This window comes from Lontra canadensis, unplaced genomic scaffold, assembly GCF_010015895.1.
Source record: "Lontra canadensis isolate GAN:19392208 unplaced genomic scaffold, GSC_riverotter_1.0 scaffold43, whole genome shotgun sequence".
Classification (NCBI taxonomy): domain Eukaryota; kingdom Metazoa; phylum Chordata; class Mammalia; order Carnivora; family Mustelidae; genus Lontra; species Lontra canadensis.
In genome coordinates this window covers 4,690,941-4,709,232 of record NW_022631037.1, presented here as the reverse complement: position 1 = coordinate 4,709,232, position 18,292 = coordinate 4,690,941, and the positions used below count along the sequence as shown (strand labels likewise).

The following is an 18,292-nucleotide window of genomic DNA, read 5'->3' as shown; positions in this document are numbered from 1 at the left end:
TCCTCTGGGCCTCTTGTCCCACTGAAATCCTCTCCTGTGGTTTGAGCTGCTAATCTGCGTGGGATGTATTTAAATCCTAACCTTGGCTTTCTAAGGCAAGTTCTTTTTTTTTCCACAGCCCTTTCTGGTGTAATGCTTCATGCAGGTTTCACCTTTATGATCATTTAACATGAAATACCCATTGTTTGTGGCGCTCCACAGAGCAGCTCTGCTGGCTCCAATACCTGATTTTATACTTTGGGTTGTGGAAAACAGGATCAGTGGCAGTGTCTTGAGTGGGACAGAATCTGGCTGAAGAGGTAGCTAGCTGGTGGGGATGTGGGAACTATAAATTAGAGGATGCCTTTTCCTTGACAGTTACTGTCTTGTGCTGGGAGAGTTACATGCAAACACCTCCTTGATCCTTTAATCCTCACACCTCTGAGTACAATTGAGGCGGGTGATGCTGGAGGTCAATTGGGATTGTTTCAATGGCCAGTATAAATATTAAACTAGGTCCTCTGGAGGGCTTTTGTGAGAAGAACCAAGGAATAGTCAAATCCGTGGGCTTTTCTCCTAATCTTTCTGTTGCTTTCTAAGCAGATTGTTGGAGTGAAGGAGTGTATGTTATGCAGCATTTTGAAGACTGGCTTTCAGTAATAAGTAGCTTTCATGGTGTCCTTTTCCTTAACTTTCTTTTCCTCCTGCTAAGTGGTCTTCTTTCTGTCCAAATCCTGGCCATTTGGATATTTCTACAGCTCAGTTTGGTAGTTTACAGCAGTTGGTAGTAAACACTCTGTCCCCATCTGGTAAGACTGGCTGCCTGCCTTCACTCAGCCCCGTGTTACTGAGGCCCATAGCATTCAGGAACAAAGCAGAGCCCCAGGTGAGTTGTGGGAGTCAAAATGCAAAGGCTGAGGACCTAGGAATGAGAATTGTTTCAACCCTGGGTTTAGCTGGCAAGAGCCCTGGTTTGAGGGATGAGGACGGGGGTTGGGGGGGGTGCGGTGGGACGACGACAGCTTTCAGGACTGAAACCTGGCTGTGTCTCTAGACCCTTCTGGGGTCTCAGTTTCTTCAGCTGGTAAAAGGAGGGTTGATCAACATCAGTCAAGAGTGTTCAGATTCTGCTCCTTAGAGTGCCTCTGGGATACTGCAGGGTGGATTTACCTGCTGGGGTGTGTATGGGCAGGGATGTGTTTGGGCTAGGAAGCATGGCTTTGTGGATAGTGTAAGTCAAAGCCCCCCCACCCCAAAAGCCATAGTCCACTGTTTTAAGTGCATCTCAAGTTCTCTTAGCTTTTCAATGCTACTGTGCTATATATATATTTTTAAAGATTTTATTTATTTATTTGAGAGAGAGACAGTGAGAGAGAGCATGAGTGAGGAGAAGGTCAGAGAGAGAAGCAGACTCCCCGTGGAGCTGGGAGTCTGATGCGGGACTCGATCCTGGGACTCCAGGATCATGACCTGAGCCGAAGGCAGTCGTCCAACCAACTGAGCCACTCAGGCATCCTACAGTGCTATATTTTTAAAAGTTTTTAATTTATGTAAGTAAGCACTATACCCAACATGGGGCTTGAGCTCCCGACCCCAAGATCAAGAGTTGCATACTCCTCTGACTGAGCCAGCCAGGCACCTCTTATTTATTATTATTATTTTTTATTAATTTCTATTCTTATCTCCTAAACCTACCCTTAGGGGAGAGGGTCTAGAGCTGCCTTGTCCTGTAGGGTGGCAACCAGTGATGCCTGTCTGCTTCAATTTTAAACTTTTAAGCATTAGGGGCACCTGCGTGGCTCAGTTGTTAAGCATCTGCCTTTGGCTTGGGTTGTGGTCCCAGCGTCCTGGGATCCAGCCCCAAGTTGGGCTTCTTGCTCAGGAGGGAGCCTGCTTCTCCCTCGCTTCCCTCTGGTGTGTCCCCCTGCTTTTGTTCTCTCTCTGTCAAATAAATAAAATCTTTTAAAAAACAATAACAACAACAAAAACTTCTAAGCATTAAATACAATTTAAAAACCCATTCCTTGGTAACATTAGTCTCATTTCAAGTGCTCAGTATCTTCATGTGGCCAGTATTGGACAGGGCAGGCTTTAGAACATTTTCACCATCACGGAAGGTTCTAGTTGGACAGTGCTGGTCTTAGCTTTGGGCCAACTGTAAAAGCTTAATTGTCTCACCTTGTAAAGCATCACATGTTTGGGCTTAGTCCTCTATAGAGTCCACGAATCCACAGTTTTGGTGACATTATTTATCAGCTCTATGTATGGTTTGTTCAACAGGTTTTGGTTTGCCAGTTTGGAGGGCAGTGATCAATTAAGAAATGGTTCTAGAGAAGAACATAGTAAGGAGGCTGGGGATGGGAGCGCAAAACGGGAGAGGCAGATGCTAAGCCCTCAGAAAGCTGTTTTGGTTTGAAAACTTATTTATTATTTATTAACTTATTTATTATCTTAAAACTTATTATTGCTGGTTGTCTGAGGCCTTTGCTCACTGTGAATTTGCTACTTGGCCCTCCACTCACCCACCTGGTGACTTCCTGTAGGATCCCACTGTGGGACCAAGGCTGGACCAGATTTGCAGGCACCTTACGAACAAATGTCCTTTTCATTCTGCCTCTCCAGTCCATCTGGGTGTTAGGAGGCCTGTTTTTATGAAGCCATTCATAAGGTTGGGCCACAGTGGGGGTCCTGAAGTGTAGGTGTGGGCTAGCTCTGGGGAGTGAGCTTTACTTCCAGATACCCTCACATCCAATCTTGGGCATGCCTAGTTTGAACCCTGCTAGACTGGCATATAATGTGAGAGCTCTCTTGTCCCAGACCCAGCCAGCATAGGATACAGAATCTACTGTACACCTGGCATCTTAGGGTTTGTTTGTTTGTTTTTTTTTTTTCAAACTACAGTGACCCTTGAATGACATGGGGGTTGGGGCACCAGCCGCACCACCCCATCCCATCCCGTGCAGTAAAAAAAAAATCACTTTGACTCCCCAGAAGCTGAACTAATAGACTAACAGGCCAATGGAGGCTTTACGGGAACGTAGCAGTCAATGAACACATATTTTGTATGTTGTGTGTGTTCTCTACTGTATTCTTACCAAAAAAGTTAAGCTAGAGAAAAGAAAATGTTATTAAGAAAATCATAAGGAAGAGAAAACATTTATGGTAATGTACTACATCCCAAAATCTGCATGCAAGCAGACCCATGCAATTCAAACCCATGTTCGAGAGTCAGCTATGTTCCCTTTTTATTTTATCTCAATCCTAGGAGGTAAAGTATTTCTCCTTTGCGTGTGAGGGAGCTGAGGCCCTCAGAAAACTAAGCTGACCTGGGGACACAGGGCTGCTTTGCATTTAAGTGAGGGTTCTCTCTCTAGCTGCATTCTTAGAGATGGTTTCTTACTGCCCTGTTACTGTTCCATCCTCATCTGGAAAATAAAACTGGGTTCCTAAGATTGAAATGATGTATTCCACAAACAGTCAAGCTCTTCAGTGTTTTGAGTCATCAGCCTCATTAACAGCCCCGTGGAGGTATTTGTAACCCATTTTGCAGGATATTTTCATTTTATGGGAAACTGAAGTTCAGGATCCTACTCTAATGCTCTTGTCTTTCCAAAGTCAGGTTTTAGCTCCAAGTTATGCAACTGTCCAGTGCCTTTGAGTGGCACAAATGATGAGTGTGACTAAGACAGACTTGTAGGCTAGGCAGCTGTGCCTTAGGGCCTGGAAATGGCTCTGCAGACTTCTGGTGTAGTTCAGTCACCTGGCTGAAAAGACAATCTCAAGTCGGTCATTCCTTGGCTCATAATAATGTGGCCTGTGGGACCTCACATGGAGGTCATGAGACCCAGCCCTGAGCCCTCAACAGGCTGTCACCTAGGAGTAGCCTGGTCTGTCTCTGCCAGAGGAGGCACAGATCTGTTCAAGCCCAATCCCCAGCATGCTGCACTGCCACCCCTACGCCGTCTCCTGTAGCCTTGGCCTGGGACGATGGATCTGAAGGCCAGTTCAGTCTTCCGTAGACCTCCTTCCTGTCCCTCCACAGAGAAAGGAGTAGGAGTGACTTCCTGAGCTGCCTTGGAAGGAGGCCTGCACCCTGACGTGCCTTGAGCTCTGATGAGAAAAGGCTGTGCTGAGAATAACCTCCTTGCTTTGTCCTTTGACTTTGGTGAGGCCCACCCAGCCAGGCTTGTGCTGTGTGCTATTTTTAGCATGTGGCATCCTTTAGGAAGGCCAAGTACATGTGGTTTCAGCATACAAACAGGTCCTGGTGTGGACGCTGCTGCGGTCTCCCAGTCAGTGTGGGGGGCGGGGTGGTGAGGAGAATAAAGTCACCCTAAAAACTCTCGTGGGGTGTGTGTGGAGTGGTAGTTGCCTAAAAGTTCCCTGGGGCTGCCTTTTCTGTTCTGGATCTGTGGCAGAGGCAGCCCAGGAGTCCGGGAACTCCCTGGTTTTAGGACCTCTTACTGCCCTAGTGGCCAGTTTCTCTAAAAATGACATTATCCCACTTTCATAGGAAGTCACCTGACTCAAGAGAGGTCCTCCACACAGACACTAAAAAGTCTGTCAAACTGTGGTTCTGTTGCAGCCTGATTACCGGCGTCTCCTGGCTTAAAAACCAAAACAAAACAAGAGGCAGTAAGAGCCATGCCCCTTACTAGGAATTCTCACTGGGGGGCTACAGAAGCTGAAGAGATATGAAGGAGTTTGATGAATTCTGCTCCTCAGCACCATCCTGCCTTCTCCCCCTTTTTTCTGTTCCTCCTATCCTCTAACTTGGAGTTGCCAACTCCAGCCCATCTATCTTTTTCTGATTAAGAAACCTTCAAGCCGTATAAGGCCCTCTGTTGCCTATGGTTTATGTTGGCTGGAGACCGAGGTTGTTTTTGCAAAGTCTGATTCAAAGAAGTAGCAAGGGGTGCGTGTGTGTGTGTGTGTGTGTGTGTGTGTGTGTGCGCGTGTGCATGCGTGCCTCCATTCCCATCTGCTCCGTGGGGCTGGACTGCCTTCTTGGACAGATTCATCTGGTGGAGTTGGGGGGGGGGTGCTAGGGTGAGGGCCTAGCGTTGGCTCCAAGGCCAATGAGTGGTGTGACCCCAGGGCTTCCTGGCAAATGCATTTGCTGAGAACTCCCAAGTAGAAAGTGAGCCCCTATTGGATCATGTAGTGTGTACCTAATCTACCAGCCAGAGAAGCACTGTATTTCTGAAATAGATTCCAGAATTTGCTTCTGTTTATTAATTAAGAAACTATAGGGGCGCCTAGCTGGCTCAGCTGGAAGAGCATGCAACTTGACCTCAGGGTTGTGAGTTCGAACCCCGTGTTGGGTGTAGAGATAATTTATTCATTTATAAAGATTGTATTTATTTATTTGACAAACAAGAGATCACAAGTAGGCAGAGGCAGGCAGAGAGAGGGGGACACAGGCTCCCTGCTGAGTAGAGAGCCCGATGCGGGGCTCGATCCCAGGACCCCGAGATCACAACACAAGCTGAAAGCAGAGGCTTTAACCCACTGAGCCACCCAGGTGCCCCTGTAGAGATTATTTAAATAAAACTTCAAAAATAAAAATCAAGGGATGCCTGGTGGCTCAGTCAGTTAAGTGTCTGCCTTCGGCTCAGGTCATGATCCCAGGGACCTGGGATTGAGCCCTGCGTTGGGCTCCTTGCTTGGTGGAGAGTCTGCTTCTCCCTCTGCCCCTCACCCCCCTCATGCTCTCTCTCTCTCTCTCTCAAATAAATAAATACTCTTAAAAAAATAAATTTCAAAACTGCATCACTCGAAAAATTTTAAAAAAGAAACGAAAAGAAACTGCAGCCCCTTGGCTCTTTGAGCTGAGCAAGTGGGTTCTCCTCTCTGGAGGAAGTTGGGTGAACCGTCCCTCCAGGTTCTTGACCTTCAGCGCAGCTTCAGCTGGGTGATGGTGCAGAGCGACTTCTCCGGCAGCAGCCCTTCGACCTCATCTTCCCCTCCCCGCTTCTTGCTGCCCCTTGAGTCAGCCAAGTGTGTTCCTGCCTTAGTACTTTGGCACATGTTCTCCCTGCCTGGAACTTTCTCGCCTCTCCTTTCCCTGTCCTCCCAGATCTTGGCACGGCTACCCCTCACTGTTCCAGCTCTGCTGCCACCTTTGGAGAGGCGTTCCCTGACCATTCTGTCTGAAGCTCCCTCTGCCAGGCGTACTTAACCCGGCTCTTCTCGACCCGAGTTCCTCGTCTAAACTACAGAGCACGTGACTGAGCGACTAACTCCACTAGTACCCTTCCAAATGCACAGGAATATAGTTAATTTGTTATCTACAAGGGGTGCTTAGGCTCCGTTCCTTGAACACCCTTGCAAGGCTGCAGGTTTATGCTATTGGGTCGCTGTATCTTCACAGCATCTTCTCTGAAATGTGACTGCCTACCCCTCCCGCTACCTTTGCTTTCTGAGGGCTCTTTCCACCTCCTCAGCCCCCTCCACTGGACCTGGCTGGCTGTGGGAATTAAAAGCTTTATTCAACGACTAACCCTGAGGGGTCCTGCTGCCTGATGCTGGTTTAGACCTCAGGAGGGTGGGGGAGCCCCAGTACCTTAGCGCTGGAGGGTCTTGCCGTCACTAAAGCCCCTGCTCTTGTGGTTACTGCTGTCATACTGGCAGGGCACTTCGGGGGCTCTGAAGCAGAATTGACGTCAACTACGGGAAAATTAAAGCAATCCAAGTTTGTACATAGAGTTGACACTACAGGCTATACTGGTTAACAAGAATCCTAAAGGTCTGTGGTAATAGAGGGGCGCCTGGGTGGCTCAGTCGTTAGGCGTCTGCCTTCAGCTCCAGTCATGTTCCAGGAGGGACTTGGGATCAGGCCTTGCATCCCGCTCCCTGCTCAAGGGGAAGCCTGCTTCTCACTCTTCCACTCCCCCTGCTTGTAGTCTGTCTCTTGCTGTCTCTCTCTGTCAAATAAATAAAAAAAATCTTCAAAAAAAAAAATCTATGGTAATAGAGCATCTCTTGCTATTTAATAGTTAATATATTAGAGAGAGGGAGCAGAAGCAGGGGGAGCTGCAGAGGGAGAGGGAGGAGACTCCCTGCTGAGCAGGGAGCCTGATGCAGGACTCAGTCCCAGGACACTGGGATCATGACCTGAGCCAAAGGCAGTTACTTAACTGATTGAGCCACCCAGGTGCCCAAGAATATATTTTTTGTTCTATCAAAGCACTGCTGGTAGAAAGATTTGATACACAAGTTATACACAGTTACTCTTTGAAAGAAAAGCCCTTTCTTCTGAGCGTTTCTTGACCAGTCCTCTCCTTTAGAGGCAGCTGCCCTCAATTCTTCTAGGCTGTCCTCCTTGCCACTTACATCTGTATTTCTAGGTGGGATGCTTTTCTTTGCTTTCTTTCTTCCTTTAAAAAAAATTTTTTTTTTTTTAAATATTACGTGATTGTTTTTCTACTTTGGAAGGTAAGGACTTGGCTCATTCCTACACTTTTTTTTCTCCCCTCATCTTCTTGGCATGGGGGTAGCTAGCACAACTTCTAGTCAAGGTGCTGTTGAGTGTACATTATGATGTAAATATTGCTTACGGGCCTCAAAGTTCTTGGTTTTCCCTATTTCCTTTCTTGTATCCACCCCCCACCTTTCCTCTCCTAGTTCATTTCCTGTGTTTCTTTACCTCCGTTGTCTATGTCTCACTTGATCTCCAGCTCTTCACTGAGCCTTGGCCAGTAGCTGAGTACCTCATTATGCTTAAACACAGCAGGTTCTCAGCTGTTCATGCTGTTCCTGGGAGGCACCCTTGTCCCTGACTCTGCTTCCCCTTCATCCTGGGAATCCATTCTTCCCTTTTGTGTTGCTTTGTGGATGGGTGTCCCCCTCCTTTCTTGGATTACTCCCGTGTCTTGGTGGACAAGGTGTCTTGGTGTCTTGTTTTCAGGAGCTTGCTGAGGAAAAAATGGGGGAGGGGGGGCAGCCAACTAGAAGCAAGTTGATTCATGCTCAAGGACAAGTTCTTTTGAAGGGATGGGTTTGGGTTGTGGCTGAAGACTTGGTGGGAAGTCAGCAAAGACAACGAGGCGCCCACAATCCTTTCACCATGCCAGCAGAGTTATCTGGCTTCACTTTATGGAATAGTTTCAATGAGAGGGGATCTGGATTGGACATCAGGTAGTGAGGAGAAAGGGTATGGAATGAAAGTCTACGTATTGAATGGGACAACCCAAGCAAGCCCTCTTGGCTTTCACAGTGCTGGTGTTCAAACTGACAACCTCTCCACCCTGGGACATTGGAACATTCTAATCTGTGGAAACTGGCAGCCTCATTTCTGTTTGTCCCCAGCCCCAGCTAGGATACTTGCCTGACTCTTGGACCAAAGTTGTCAGTTGGTCAGTGGCAGATAGTGGCACCAAGAGGCCCACTGAAGAAGGTCATTGGTTTTGTTTGTTTGTTTGTTTTTTGCCCCCAAAGAAACAGACTTTAAAGTGCCTCAAAAGTACAGTCTGTCTGTTTCATTTCTGTGTTCTGCTGTGCTTTGTACCCTGTAGGTGCCCATAAATATTTGTTGGGTAGAAATGACCTTAGGCCTTTATGTGATTTCTGAGTTGGTCATATTCCACTATCTGCCATTTGGGAAATCATTGTCTCACCTGTTGCTTTGCCTACCTGAGGTGATGGTGTGAAGGTCTGCTTGCCTTACACGGTCTTTTCTGATTCCTTCTGAAGGTGTGTGTCTTCTTCATTAGCATTTTTGGGTAAGATTGTTGTCAGAGCACAAGTTCCTATCTTTCGGGCAGTCTTGGGTAGTGTTCCAGGGTCATGATTGGGAACTCTCTGTACCTGGGAATACTTCCCTGGCACCTGCTTTATCACTATCCTCAGAAATCTGTCAGAATTTACTGGTAAAGCAATTTGGTGGCCAAGAGCTGGGAATAAGGGACAGGATGGATGTCACAACCATGTGAAAGCTGCATTCCTACCTCCCCCCCACCCATGAAGCAGTGGGAAGACCTTTGTAGAAAATGTTGATTTCCCCCCATCTCCCCTTTATCATTTGAAACCTAATGAGACTGGACCTGTCAGGTGTTCTGTCAGCAGAGCGAGGGAGACTGGGCATGTCACCTTTGTATGGAATTCTCCTTTTTACCAAGTTTTCCAAACTGGGAGTTAGTTTAATTTATAGTTGATCTAGAGGAGAAACAGCTCTTAATTTGAGACCATGTCCGGAGAGGGGATTTTTCGCTTCTGGCTCTTCTTAACCTGGAGTTCCTGGGATTGGGCTTTGGGTCTCCATTTTGGCTGGAAAAACCTTCACTGAGCAGGTGTTCCCACCCAGACACACTGGGTTAAGCCTCCAGTTTCCTGGAGAGCAGCCCAGGAAGTGTTCTGTGACTTCTGGACAGCTGATCTACTGAGAATAGGGAATGGGCCTGGGCCAGGCAAGGTGCCTCACCTGGCTGCTCTGTGGGGCCATCACAATGAAGGGTGGGGGGGGGGGGAGTATGGGGCAGGACCTCACAGCTCCACTGTGAGCTAATTTGGAATCTTCAGGGTGCCAGCATGAGTCACAGCCCACACAGCCCCCCTACGGTTGAAGGTAACAACTGTTTGAACATCAGGGCTGGGCTGAGAGCTACATCCCTGAGGCATGGCTCCAGCACTCTGATTCCCCGGCCCCAGCCATGCTGCTGAGGGGGAGTGGCCCAGCTTACCATCGGCCTCACCCTCAGTGGCAGCACCAGACTCTGCCCAACAAGGTAGGCTTTGGTTTTCACAGCATTCACCCAGCTCTTGTGTTTGTTTCCGGTCTGCTGGGAACACCTCTAGGACTGCGCTTTCTTGTAGGAAGCCACCAGCTGTATGTGGCTATTTAAATTTAAATATTAAATAAAATTTTAAAATTCAGTTTCTCAGTTACACTGGTCACATTTCAAGTGAGTAAGTAGCTGCCAGATAGTCTCCACTTGGAGATCACCTGGGCCTTTGCCTCTTGTGACCTGCTCTGCTTTGGCCATGTTTCAGCTGCTGCCTCTTCTTCCCGTTGCCTTGACAGTAAAGGTCAAACTCCTTTTGTCTGGCCCCTACCAGCTCTTCAGCTTTGGCTCCCAGGACTTGTTCTGCACTGTCTGGATCTTGCTGCTCCCTTCCATCCCCAAAGGCATCTTGGGTTTAGAACTTTAATTTATGCCTGTAACTCACCATTGCAACCTCAGCAAATTGTGGCTGCCTCTGAGGCAGTCTTGTCTGGGTTCTGTTGGCCTGCTTCTGAAATCGGGCTCAGCTTGGTGCAGGTGTGTGAGAGACGCACACAGATTCTTCATTATGCGTTGTGAGCTTCTGGTGGACAGAGTCTTTTCCTGACAGCAACTTAAACCTATTTATGTGTGAATTATTACATGAGTGAATGTATGTGTGTAGCCTCAACCTGATGAGTCAGGTAAACCCATCCTGTAGAAACCAAAAGGCCCTCTTGTGGTCTTACACAGACCTCCGTGTGTGTGGTCTTCCTCCAGCTGACTGGTGGGGGTGGAGTGGGGGAGGGGGAGGGGGAGGGGGACTTGACCTGGCCCACAGCCATCTGCTCTTTGAAGGCAGTGGCAGCAAGTCCTGGACTTCAGGTTCTGGATCATGTGGCTGTTTCCTGTCCTTTGAAGACCCCCTCAAGGCGAAAAGGCCTTCAGCAACAACTTGATGGGCTGAGCATTCTAGAGATGGACTGGGTTGAACACCTGGGGAGAGTCTTTGGTGATATGAACACATAGGCCTGGAATAATGGATTTATTCATATTTCCACTTGGAGCGGGCATTACATAAAAGTCCGTTTAGATTGCTGATTGCGTGTGACCTCACTGACCAGGCCCAGGCCCGCGCTGGACTTGGTGGCCGCTCGGCTCCCAAGTGCTTGTATTGATGATCAGCTTTCCCATCAGTCAGCTACATGAAGCTCTTTTATTCCCCACAATAACTGCAGCCAAACGGGCTTAGTCACTGGGACCCACAGTTTGTACTGTTCCCAGAAATTTATTTTCTTGTTTAGCAGAAGGCTCTAGACTGCAGTAACTGGGTTGGTCATCGGTGCTGGGAGTGAGGCCATTACTTCTCCAGAGTAAGCTTTTCTGAGAAGCCGCAGGTTCCTCTGGGAGGAAGGAAAGGAATCCTTTTAGAACCCAGACAGAGCAGGTGAACCTAGGGCTTTGTAGGGCCACAGCACGTGCCTGCCTTGGGCTCTGTGTGACCGCTGGGCAGGCAGCCAGCATGCTTCCATCCCCGGGCAAACGGACCTGCTAAAAATAAGCAGGTAGCTATTTAATCCCAACAGATTCAAAACAGATGCGGCTCCTCCCTGCCAGCCCTCAGGCAGGGCTCTGCATCCTTCTGCAAGGCTTTTCTCTGGCTTGTCAGAGTGTCTGGGGCCTCGGGAGGGGGAGTCCCTGGGGGAGGTGGTGCCTTCAGTTAGCTGTGAGTGTGAAGGCTTGTAGACCAATGGTGTTAAATGCCACTTATATCTTGAAGTTTGGGCTTTTTACAGAAAACAAAAATCCAAAAACCGGGGCAAAGAGAGTAACTCGAGAATCTGTTCCCAGAGAAGGCAGGTAGGCTGAAGCGTGCACACCTGTGCACGTGGGCCTGCGTGTGTATGCAAGGGTGAAGGCGGCTGTGTCTGAGAATTCAGGAAGGGCTGGGGCCTCTTCAGCACCTGTCCAGGCCTATCAGACCATGTAAAGCAGGGAAAATGGCACTGTACGGATTCACAAAAAATCCGTTTGACTGAGGTGAGATTGGCTCCAGTAGGAGTCTTGGAAGTGAAGGGCTGAGGAAGGGAGGGACTTCTCAGGACTGGGGGAAGTGGGGGCTTCAGTCACCAGGTGCTCCCAAGTGGCGCCTCTGGGCAGCAGTGCCTCCAGTGAGTTCCGGCAAGGCTCCTTTGGACTGGCCGGCTGCTCATCCTCTAGGCTCTTGGCCCTGTTCCTGGTGGAGATGACTGGTAGGTCTAACCACAGTCCCCAGGTAGCAAGGAAAAAAACAAAGCCTGCCTTCTCCTGCCTGGGGATCTCCTACCTCTTTCCTCAAGTTGCAGGAGCACTTCAGTTGGGTAGTTCCTGTCCCCAGAGGTCCATGGAGGAGCAGGGGTCCTGTCTCCTGGCTCTCCAGCTCTAGTCCGAGGGCAGAGTGGTGGGCACTGGGGATCCGGGTGGGGCATTCATTATTCTTTGGGTTGGGGTTGGGTGATGCCGCCTCAGGGTACCAGTGTTGAACCTCAGGGGCCTCATGCCACAACAGCAGGAGGCATCTGGCTTGGAAATGGTGCCGAAATGGTTTCCTGAGCTGTAATTAGCCACATAGCTGCAGCTGACTGTCTGCAGAAAGCTGTGGAGGGTGGGTTTGGGGGCTCAGAGCCTCCATCTCTGGGATACTAGTGGGCCAGGGTGGGGAGGGTTAGGTGGGTGTGTGGTGAGGGTCTCCTGCCAAACTACAGGGCGGTGTTGTGTCCCCAGGTGACTGGTCCTGTGCTCAATGTGAACCTGGTCTGGGAGAAAAAGGGATGAAGTGGGGCTGGGGAACAGTGACCTGGGTCGGGGGCAGGTAAGGGGCTACGTTGTAGTGTGGATCAACTAGGGTGTAGGACCAAAGCCAGGCTGGGAGAGTATGCTCGAGTGTGGGCTTCTGATTTATAGCCCATTCCTGGGATCTCCAGAGGTGAACCGGGGTCAACTGCTGGGTCCTTAGGATCAACTTCTAGTACCAAAGGGTGGGGACTTCTCCCAGCTGTTTCGAGAGGCAGTTTGTATCTTGGGTAGCAACTCCCTCCTTGCACACCTCAATTTGAGTTTGGCCTTGTGCCTTTGTTAAAACAGGAGACTGCCCTCTATAGGTTGTTCTACCTAGGATTCTTTATCTTCCTCTCTACCCCTTCCATGGAATTTTGTTCTTCAGATCAGAGAATTGGTAGAAGACCATGGGAATCAGAACTATAAATCCTGCTGAAATGAGATTGACTAGTTAGTAAGGAATCAGAATCTAAATTGGCAAGAGGAGAACACAGGTTGAGATCCTAGCCACACTTTTCCTGTTGCCTGTCACCTGTTGGGTGGGACTGATCTGACAGTAGGCCACATCACAGTCATACTGCTTTATCCTGAGCACACCCTTCCCCCAAAGCCTCTCTGTTCCTTCTCAGATTTTATTTTTGTGTGGAAGACCTTGACTGCAAAGAAAATACTCTAATGTCATCTACCGCCTCTTCGAGGCTGTGCACTTTGTTCGGGAAAGTGATTCTCTAACTTGAGTGTACATTGGAATCACCTGGGTTGGGGGCACCTGGCTGGCTCGCTCAGTGGCACGAGCAACTGTTGGTCTTGGGGTTGTGAGTTCAAGCCCAATGTTGGGTATAGAGATTACTTAAAAATAGAAAAATATTAAACAACACCCACCCCCAGCCAAACAAACCAAAAAACCTGGTACCTTGGTCTCACTCTCAGAGATTGTGATTTAACTGATTTCGGTGCCACCTTGGCCTTGAGGTTTTAAAAGCTTCCCAAGTGATGATAAGGTGCCACTGAGTTGGAGAACTGCTGAGAGAGAGCAGTTTAAATCTCTCTCCCCAAAAGGAAGAGATTTTTATCTTAGGTTAGCAGATAAGAAAAAAACTACTGGAACTAATAAATGAGGTCGGTAAGTTTATAGGATACAGGATCCGTGTGCAAAACCATCTCCTCTCCTACAATTGGAAGGCTTGGCATGTATCCCTCCCGGTTTTTCAGTAGGATTATGCGGATGTAGACATTCCATGGATGGTGGTCTGCAGCTTTTATTTTTGGTGTCATGGCAGTTTTTCTACATCTGTATGGGAGATCAGCCTACTTCTCTATCACTGGTATGTCCGTGGATTCTGCAGTATATTTAGCAGTGAGTCTCTAGAACTTTGTTTCAAATGATGCCCCAGTGAACTTTTATATAGGCCTTTGCCTATGCAGAATTTTTTTCTCTTTTTTTTTTTTTTTAAAGATTTTTATTTATTTATTTGACAGAGAGATCACAAGTAGGCAGAGCGGCGGCAGAGAAAGAGGAAGGGAAGCAGGCTCCCTGCTGAGCAGAGAGCCTGATACAGGACTCGATCCCAGGACCCTGGGACATGACCTGAGCCAAAGGCAGAGGCTTTAACCAACGGAGCCACCCAGGCACCCCTAGAACTTTTTTTTTTTTTTAAGAGAAGATGGCAGGTGTGAGGTTTTTAGGTCATAGTTATAACGTTTTAAGAGCAATGTGAACTCCCCCTTTCCTTGTTCCGTATGCTGCCTCATTTCCTCAGACACAGTGTGTTCCAGACTTGACGGGGAATAGAACCCAACTTCCAATCCTTGACTATATGACCTTGAGCTTTTTTATTTATTTATTTATTTATTTTTAAAGATTTTATTTATTTGATAGACAGATCTCAAGTAGGCAGACAGGCAGGCAGAGGGAGAGAGGAGGAAGCAGGCTCCCTGCTGAGCAGAGAGCCCGATGTGGGGCTCAATCCCAGGACCCTGGGATCATGACCTGAGCCACAGGCAGAGGCTTTAACCCACTGAGCCACCCAGGCACCCCGAGCTTTTTTATTTTTGAAGTATTTATTTAAGTAATAACTATGTCCAACATGGGGCTCTAACTCATGACTCCAAGGTCAAGAGTCGCATGCACCACTGACTGAGCCAGCCACATGCCCTGCTTGAGCTTTTTCTTTCTTTAATTAAGAAGGCTTCACGCCCAACATGGAGCCCAACTCAAAGCTTGAGCTCAGGGCCCTGAATTGAGACCTGAGCCAAGATTGAGTGGAACACTTAACCGATCAAGCCACCCAGGTGCCCTGCTGACCCTGAGCTGTTTTGACCTTGATGATGGCAATACATTCCAGACCAGGTGGTTGAGGATTAAGTGATACAAGGGAGAACACCTAATGGGGTTCTTTGTTGGAATCTAAAGTTGTGAGGAGTGTCGTTGAACTTTCTGCCTGGAGGGATTGATAGGATCTTGGGAGCCTGGCCACTGCTTAGCTCTGCTTGATATTTTGCAGTCCCAAAGATTCACTTTCAGATATTAACAAGAAGGTTTATGGCTTTCCCCGCCCCCTCACTTTGGGGCAGAACATGGTTCCTGTGTTCTTCACTAACTGTAATGTGTTTGTGAATCCCTTGGGGGTCTTATTAAAATGCATCTTGTGATTTAGTAGGTCTGGGCTGGGGCTCTGTTTCTAGCAGGTTTCCAGGTGATGCTCAGTGCTTCTGGTCCATAGACCACCCTTTAAGAAGCAGAGTCCTAGAGCAGTGGTTCCCAGTGGAGGCATAAATCCAAATTAAGCACAATAAAGCACAAATCCAAATTAAGGTATAATTTGCAATATCAGTGGAGGATTTTTGGTTTTAAGAAGGCTCGTGATTTTTGCAGACAGAATAAAATTTACTGGCATGGGAGGTACTGAATTATAAGCATTCTAAAATAAGTCTGTCACAAACCTCTAAAGAGAGCAAACCCAGCTTTGCATAGCACTTAATACATATCTCAACTAATCCTTGTACCAGCCATGCTTTATGAGCTGTGACCCCATCTTATGAGGAAGAAAACTGAGGTTCCTATCTCCTTTATGTGTCTATTGCCTTCTCCTCGCCCAGATCCAGTTGACTTTGGTGTCCAGGTTCCTGTTGCTTGGTATCCTGTTTCTTCTACTCCCAGGATCACCTGGGAACACAGATTGGTGTGTGTGCCTTGCAGACCTCCGAGGGTTCTCTGTTGCCTACAGGCTAAAGTCCAGACTCCACAGTGAGGCCCCAGAACCCTCACTGAGTCCACCAAACAGCTTGATTCTTCAAGCATGACTGTACCTCCATGCCACTGTCTGTTTTGCTGGTCCGTCCCCCTGGAGCCTCCCCCTCTTCCCTTCGAAATCATACTCATCCTTGGTCCCAGGGCTTTCTTGCTGCATAACTGTTTCATTGATGATTTTGTGGGCGATGTGAAGGACATAGATACATGTAGTTTCACGGGTCTTTAAAAATACTCCAGTGTCAGGGTGCCTGGGTGGTTCAGTCAGTTAAGCATCTGACTTGATTATGGCTCAAGTCATAAATTCTCAGGGTTGTGAGATCAGTGGATCCCGTCAGGCCCTGCATTCAGCAGGGAGTCTGAGATTCTCTCTCCCATGTCCTCTCTTTCTCTTTCAAAAAAAAATCCAGAACAAAACAAGAAAACAAACAAACAAAAAAACCCTCCAGTGTCATCTGAGTAGATAAGTGCTCTGGGAGTTCAGAGAACTAAAACACTAAACATGCTATCCCCTTGGGGGAACATGGAATTTGGCAATGAGAAGTGATGAAGGAAGGGATTTGGGTCCAAGAGAAGGCTCATCTTGTTTGAAGGGAGTGTGCGTGGATGAGGGAGCAGAAGGGGGCTTGTCTCCCTGCCCACCTGCCTCAGGTGGACAGTGCTGTGGATTTGGGCAGGGGGAGGGAAGCCCCTTACAGGGGCAGGAAAGGGAGAGAGAGCAGCTGGTTGTCTTGCTTGTGTAGTGGCATCAGGATCCCCCTGCTTGGCTCTTATAGCATCTCTCTCTCTTTTCCTCCTCTCCAGGTATAATTTCTTCAGGCCTCCAGGATGGCCATCCAGTTCCGTTCACTTTTCCCCTTGGCATTGCCTGGAATGCTGGCAGTCCTCGGCTGGTGGTGGTTTTTCTCTCGTAAAAAGCACGTCAGCAGCCAGGACAGACAGGTGGAGGCCGGCGCTGTGGAGCGGAGGGCTGGCCGTGCCATCAAAGAGCCACTCGCCCGGGAGGACCCCTGTCCTGGAGTAGTGTCCCCGCCCCCCAGCATCGGAGCCCCAGTGGAAAGGGAGCCATCCGCTGTGAGCAAGCCTCCCTCGGAGCCCCCAGCCTTGCTGCGGCCACATGCATCCTGTCGGCGGTCCGAGTCCTCTGGCAGCCTTCCTAACACCACAGATACAAGATTGCGACCAGGAACGCGCAGAGATGACAGTGCAAAGGTGGAACTAGCCCTGACGGGTGACGAAGCCGGGTCCGTTCCTCCAGAGTGTCCCCTCCCAACTCCAAAGAGTGTTCCTTTCCCCCACTTGGCGGCTGAGGTGTGCAAGCAAGAGGCGCTGTTCAGTGCGATGGGAGGGCGGGGCTGGCAGGGCCAGGCTGCAGCCCCCCAAGAGAAACCAAGAGAGACGGGTGGGTCTGAAGGCACTGGGGACGCAGTGTCTGGAGAAAGCCTGCCTGAGGAGGGTGTGTTGTACCAGGAGCATGACTCCGACTCGGAGATCCGCAAGGTGCCCAGTCCGGGGGAGAAGAGGCAGGACGGACCGCCACAGACGGAGGAGGATGCTGTGGGGAAGCTGTTGAGCAGCCTTATCGAGTCGGCTCACTCAGAGCTGATGGAGGATGACGAGCTGCGGGCACCCTGGGTTGGCGACCGAGCCTGTGACGCAGATGGTGCCAGGGGGCCGGGCAAGGAGGAGGCCGTGGAGCAAAATGAGAAGATCGAACAGGCTGCCTACCAGATCATCTCCAGAGTGATCTTGGAGGCAACTGAAGAGGTGCTGGCCACCACCGTGGGCAGGATTGCAGATCGGGTGTATCAGGCTTCAGCTGGTCAGCTCCAAGGGCAGAAGGAAGAGAGCTCTGGGCCAGTCTGCCAGAAACCTTCCCCCGGGCAAGATGCCGGGGAGCCCGCTCCTGCCACCGTGGAGCCAGAGGCAGCCTCTGGCGCAGACGCCGCCCTCCCCTCGCCAGGCCTGCCCGCAGAGGACCTGCCACCACCAAAGACCTACAAGAGCTGCCTGAGCAGCCCTTTGTCCAGTCCCACCAAGGACAGGAAGCCAAAGAACTCCGCACACCACATCTCCCTGGCCCCCTGCCCTCTGCCAGCCGTCCCCCAGGGAGAGTCACCTGATGAAGCCAGTGTCCTGGTGCAAAATGCCGGATGTGTCCTCTGCGTCCCCTGCACTTCTGAGAGTGGCCAGGATGTCCCTTCAGTGGCCTCGGAGCAGTGCTCGGATTCCACCAGCACTTCAGGGCTTGAAGACTCATGTACAGACACCAACTCAAGCCCCAGGAGCAAGGCCGTCTCCCCGCCGCTGCCAGAAAGTACTGTGCCCTTCAGCAATGGGGTGCTGAAAGGGGAGCTCTCGGACTTGGGGAATGAGGATGGATGGACCGTGGATGCAGAAGCAGATCATTCGGGAGGTAGGAGGGTCTTGGATGGTCCTCTCTTAGAGGAAGGAGTGGGGGGCGGTTCTCCTTTGTTCGTAGGCAAAGGCTGCCAGTCTGCCTGTCCCTCTGCTACTTGTGCAGTAGTAATGCTCTTCAACTCCG

At 49.5% G+C, this 18,292-nt stretch overlaps 1 protein-coding gene across 2 annotated transcripts in view; it reads left to right on the top strand.

The window, feature by feature from the left end:
- Positions 1-18,292, top strand: part of AKAP1 (A-kinase anchoring protein 1) — a 34,076-nt gene that overhangs the window by 3,556 nt on the left and 12,228 nt on the right. The window contains exons 1-2 of one of the 2 annotated variants that reach the window (XM_032871998.1): positions 9,511-9,704; positions 16,552-18,163. In XM_032871998.1, the coding sequence (XP_032727889.1) occupies positions 16,576-18,163 (1,588 nt within the window). In that variant the 5' untranslated portion in view covers positions 9,511-9,704; positions 16,552-16,575. Of the gene's footprint in view, positions 1-9,510; positions 9,705-16,551; positions 18,164-18,292 lie in introns of those variants that run through there. The other variant, XM_032871999.1, reaches the window with a different exon arrangement.